A 6000-nucleotide genomic window follows, 5' to 3' on the forward strand; every position below is an offset into this window, starting at 1 on the left:
GTAAAAGGTGACTACATAAACCACTATACCAGTTACTTATGAACAACAATAACAAAAACCATGCTCCACCTCCTGAAGAGTTTTCCTTATGAGACACTCTGCTGAAGACTTATAAAATAAATCCTTAATAATAAGATAATGAATGCCAATACAGTATTTATGCACTCGACAGGGCTGGGGAGATAGAACTCAGTGAAATAATGTTTATAGCATGTTGAAGGCTCTAGATTCATTCCCCAGTACTGCTGAAGTGTGTGTGTGTGGTGGGGGGATGGCCTTCTTGTATTGCATACAGCTAATCTAGGGATTCACATATTAATGATGCTGAGAACTGTTTAAATGAGCAAACCTGTTTTTCCTATTTATCTAATGCCTATGAAACTATGCATCAATGCTGCATTGAATGAACTTAGGAATTTCTAGGGTGACATGTTTCTCTTCCTAAGGCTCCTCCATATTTCTTAATATATTTCCAAAGAACGTGAGTGTAAAGTGCAAGGACTTTTTATTCCTTAGGTCAACCAATGTGGTGCGTGGTAGAGATGATTCTTTACTACTTCTCATGTCACTTTCCATAAAAAGCTGTCTCTTTGGGGTGGTGGATATCCCGGCCCAGCATGCACCAGCCCTAGATTCTATCCCAAGCCTGGGCAGTCTGGGCATAGACTATAAGGTTATAGGCCAGATTAGCCTCTCCTACCTTCCACTGGCCAATCACAAGTCAATCAAGAATGTAACTTCTGGCAAAAGCCCTGTTGACTCATCCAGTCTGAAAATAACTCTTGACCTTGTGTGGTTTGGTTCAGATTCTTTTCCAGAATCTAACATCTATCTTCCCTGACAGTTCCTGCTTGGTTGTAATCAGTTCACACTATTTCATACACAAAAAACACTTCATCAAAATCTCTATGTGTTTGTTTGTGTTGTTTTCAAGCTCTGCAGGTATTTTTTCAGCGTAACACATTGGTATAATTTCCCACTTTAAACATGTTTCATCGTAATATTTGGCAAATACATACTGGCACTCATGAACTTTAAATTTTTGCAGATTTGAGGGGAATAGGTCCAAAATCATCATTCCAGCCTGTGAGAGAGAAAACTCATGCTCTCAGGAATGGCATTTCATCTATGAATCAGGTGGACTTCCCAAAAGCAAGGTCAAGTTGCATGTTAAACAATTACTGCTCCAAACAAATGGGTTTTTACCCCTGGAAAGAATGGCCTGAGCGTTTCAATCCTAGTACTTAGATTCAAATTAATAAAGGTTTTTAATACATGTTTTAATCAGTCATAAATCAACTGATTCCCATTGAACATGACAGAATATGCATAGATATTTTTCACTGATGATTTCAAAATGGGGTTTCCTTAGTGTACATGCATGCATGAACGTGTGTATGTGTGTTTTCTTGCTTGCTTGAATGCAAGTGGGAGGGTACAAAGTGAACATTGGTACCTTCCTCAGTCACTCTCCACCTTACTCTTTGAAACAGGGTGAACTTACTGAACTTGGAGCTTGGTGGTTCAGTTGGATTGGCTGGCCAGCAAGCTCCTAAGGTCCCCTGAGTGTATTGCCGCACTGAGGTGACAAGGGCTGTCTGCTCAGCTCTTTCATGAGTTCTGGGGGATCCCATTCTGGCCTTCACCTTGGGTGACAAGCACTTCACTGATGGAACCCATCTCCCCAAAGACAACTCCCTGGCCTCCTTTCCCTTTTGATGAGTTCAAACAGCAAATAATTAAGGGCAGCATTTGGAGGAGATAAGTTCAGTTCACTTCACATGATGGGGGATGTCCTTCTGTATATATATAATGATTGATGAATAAAACACTGTTTGGCTGATAGAGGCAGGAAGACAGGTGGGATGAGGAGACTAACAGAATTCTGGGAAAGGTATGCAGAGAAGCACCAGAAGGAGAACTTTTGGAGGGACCAGGAGGATAGAATGTGCCAAGCATTCTCCGGTAAGATGTAGGCCATGTAGAAATACATAGATTAGTAGTTATGGGTTAATAATTAAGACAGAGCTAGGCAGTAAGAAGCCCTAGTCATTGGCCAACAGTTTAATAATTAATATACATCTCTGTGTGTTCATTTGGGGGCTGAAGGGTGGTGGGACCTGATGGGACAAGAAAACTCAGCAACAGGCACAGACTGTACCAAACAAATACAAAGATTGCTTCCTTCTGCCCAAGAGGAAACCTGTGGGTTTCAACAAGTATCTGCCGATAAAGTGCTAATCCAACCAAAGAAAACTTCCCATTGTTGCTGTCGCTTTGGTTAGGGCTCCACTACCTGGACTAAATCCTTAGAAATAATCACATTTTTTTTTCTGTATTGGGGATCCAACACAATGTGCTAAGTGGGTGTTCTGCCACTCAGCTACCTCTAAAACTGTTTATAGCAAGAAAAAAATAACTTGACTATTCTTTCATTCTAAAAAATGAAATGAATAATTTAAGAAGACATGGAAGTTTTCAGCCAAGTCAGTGTTACGTCAGAGCTGATGTGGAGTAAAGCAACTGTTGCCAAGCCTGACAACCTACCTTTATTCCCAGGCCCTACGTGGTAGAGGCAAGAACCAACTTCTGAAAGTTGTCCTTTGACCTCCACCCATACCCAGAGACATGCATTCACACCTGCACATACACACACAGAAAAATAAATAATAAAGCTTTTAAATGAGTAATATTTCAAACAACTCAAAATGTACTTTTGAGAACCTCCTTCAAAAGAGGTCTGACCATCGGGTGGTGGTGGCCCACAACTTTAACAGAGGCAGAGACAGGTGGATCTCTGTGAGTTCAAGGCCAGCCTGGTCTACAGAGCAAGTTCCAGGACAGCAGAACTATACAGAGAAACCCTGTATCAAAAAACAAAGGAAAAAAAAAAACACACAAAAAGCAAAAGAGATCTGAGAAATATTAGAACTTATAAATTTCAATAATTTGTTCATTTCTTGCCTTCTGTCACTCACTCTTTAGGCCACCTTACCCATGATACCCTAGTATTCTCCGTGTCTCACCAGTCAAAAATTGCTCCATAACTTTATGCCAAATATCCAATTCAACATCCCCCTGAGGGCAAGAACCACCCTTGTGTATAATTCATTGAACTTAGCTCACCCTGGGGTGTAAGATTTAAAAAATAAAAATAAAAAACACGGAATGAACCCATTTCTACCTCAAAAGTTATTCCTTTTTTTATTTGTTTAACCTAAAAGAATTTGAAGGACATTTTTTTTAAAATGATCATTTTCCAACCTGATTTGCAGATCCTAATATACTATCCGTTCCAAATATTCAAAACAAAATCGTTGTTTTCACTTGCAGAACCTATCATATTCTTGCAATAATATCATTCTATCATTTTGTCTCTACATTTGAAGCAAGGCAACATAGCGTTAAACCGTAGGTTTCATAAAATCTCTCTGAATAATTGAAGAGACCCACCGGAATAATCAGTTAGGGAGCCGAACAGAGGGTTGTGGGTAAGCAGCACAGTCACCTAACTGTCAGAAGGGGCCAGCTTTGGCTGTGCCACTTGGTTGAAAAATGAATCTTCACGAAAGCATGTTTTCTTTATTTTTCCAATAGCTGTGCAAACACTAGCTGTCAAGTTTCTGATTTACACGACGAACTGAGCTGCATCCCTTTGTGCACGGTTGCTGATTTCAGGGGTTTCACAGCAGATTCATTCACACCCTTTCTTCTACCTTATTGGTAGGCAAGGAATGTTTTCTAAAGGCTTACTATTGGTCACCGCACACACTCCACATTTAAAGGCCAAGGTATCTCTGTTATCGCCTATTGTAACCCTTCTCAGTTGCTTCTTATAGACTATGGGTAAACTGCTGGCAGCTGGGAAAAATATGCAGGCAGCTGAATGCATGGGTCGGCGAGAGAGGCTTATTCAGCCTTTATATTTTGCATCCCAAAACCACACACACACACACACACACACACACACACACACACACACACACACACACACAGGAGAAAGAGGGGAAAAAATCAGGAGTGGTGGGAAACACCCATAATCCCATTAGGATTTGGATCAGAAGGAGTTCAAGGCCATCCTCAAGCACATTTCAAATTCAAGGCCAAGCTAAGTGATCAAGAGACCCAGGGAGAAGGAAAATGCGCGGGGCAGATGGAGAAAGGGAGACTTTTCACGTCCTGCATTGAGAATTTTTTAGTCTAGCTTTTGTGTTTTCTTCGCCATTAAAAAATAAATAAATAAAAGGCATTCCATACTGATTTTAATGCTCAGATTGCTTTAGCGGGCCTTTATTATCAACAGAAAGCTCAGGCCTACATCTTTTCAGAACAGCATAACCCAAAAGATCCCAAAACATTGCTTAAAATGTCCTTATAATACTAAACCCACAGCCTTCAACATAAATTAAAACGTGCTGTAACATACATCGAAGGAAAGTGCCTAACATGATGGAGATAAAATCCGGTCATGAACTGTTCGTCTCAGAGAGGCTAAAGCAGAGGGGGCAAAAAAATGCAATGTCCTATTTTCTCTTAGTAAGGCCCTCTGCAGTTTCAGAATTTGTATGCCTGTTAGAGACCCCCCTTTCCACCCTGGTAGGAAGAGCTACATGCATGCACACGACACCTAGATCATCAATATCCTTTTAAAATTTGCCAGTATCCACAGCCGGGAGTGTACCTAATGCTCACACATAGGTAGAGGTGGGTGCGCAGAGCCTGCAGCGCCCAATAAGCTGATTCTTTGGAAATTCTCAAACAAATGATAAACGACTCTCCCAGTCTCCTCTGAGACCCCGCCTTCTGCACCTTATTTTCCACTCGTGTCTGCGGGGAAGGTGTTTTCATTCCTGAGAACTCACAATTTCATTCTATTTAGAGTTTGACCATCTGTGAGGAAGAACACCCCGGGAACGAGCTCTGGGATTTGCTTGCCCGTTACTCCTGCCCCCATCGCTCCAGCTTCCCTTGGGTTGGGGATATGAACGATGTGCAAGAGGCTGGGCTCTCGGTTCCATTTCCACTTCCCACCTTCCATTCAGGCATCCTCCACCGGGAATCGGCACCGGGCCCATCTCTCCTCCTTTCCGTCCCCGGGGCACCGCAGCAAGCAGCGTACTTACCGGGCTCATGGATCCCGGGGTTGTCGGACAGTTCGATGACCAGGAGCTCCCGGCCCTCGAAGCTGCGCCCCACCGTGTAGATCCTGCTGATGGCGGTGCACTGCAGCCACACGGACACCAGCGCCTCGCGCAGCTCGGGGTAGCGGTGGTACTCGAAGGAGATGCCGTCCTCCTGCTGCAGCCGCCGGCGCCGCCTCATGCCAGCCGCGGGCGCCCCGGGCTCCTGGGCTTCAGCCGCCAGCAGCCACCCGCCAGCCACCAGGGCAGCGCACAGCGCCAGCAGCACCCGTCCTCTGCACCGGGCCATCGCGTCCCAGCAAGCTGCACCGCAGGCCTCTTTTGTCTGCCCGGGCCCGGGTGGAGTTGGCGAGCTCAGCACCAGCCTCCTCTCGCCTCACCTTCCAGGGCTCAATGAGCGGCGGTGCGCGCTGGAGCCACCCAGAGGACAGCGGCGACGCGGCGGCCCTGCGCGCTGCACTACCCGCCCCGGGGAGCGGGAGCCAGGAGGCCCAACACAGGGCTGGCAGCAGCTAGTGATGCTGGCGTTATTCCTTGGCTCAGACCCACGTCAAAAGCCAAATGGCGCCAGGGACCATGCAGGTGGAATAACAGCTAAAGCCTTCTCCCGGGAAGGCTGTTGTCAATGAAAGAGAACCATGACCCAGGACCATGCTTGTAGAAAGCACATTCTTGGGTTGTTAGTAGAGCCTTTTAAGTAGCATCTCTAGGATTTCTACCTGGATGCATCAGAAAGCAGGGTGGGGTTGAGAAGCAACCAGCTACTGCCTTCTCTCCCTGATCACCATTTCTTCAATAGTGAAAATTTAAGGGTTGTGATTTCATCACAGCAGGGTCTGGCTAGAAATCAGAACACTGC

At 44.8% G+C, this 6000-nt stretch overlaps 1 protein-coding gene across 1 annotated transcript in view; it reads right to left on the minus strand.

Annotated features, from left to right (window-relative positions):
• Cpe (carboxypeptidase E) overlaps positions 1 to 5430 on the minus strand; it is a 96074-nt gene extending 90644 nt beyond the window's left edge. The window contains exon 1 of the mRNA XM_027394064.2: positions 5124 to 5430. Coding sequence (XP_027249865.1) covers positions 5124 to 5430 — 307 coding nt within the window. The remainder of the gene's footprint in view (positions 1 to 5123) is intronic.
• Between the last annotated feature and the right edge of the window lie 570 nt (positions 5431 to 6000).

Source organism: Cricetulus griseus, assembly GCF_003668045.3.
Source record: "Cricetulus griseus strain 17A/GY chromosome 1 unlocalized genomic scaffold, alternate assembly CriGri-PICRH-1.0 chr1_0, whole genome shotgun sequence".
Classification (NCBI taxonomy): Eukaryota; Metazoa; Chordata; class Mammalia; order Rodentia; family Cricetidae; genus Cricetulus; species Cricetulus griseus.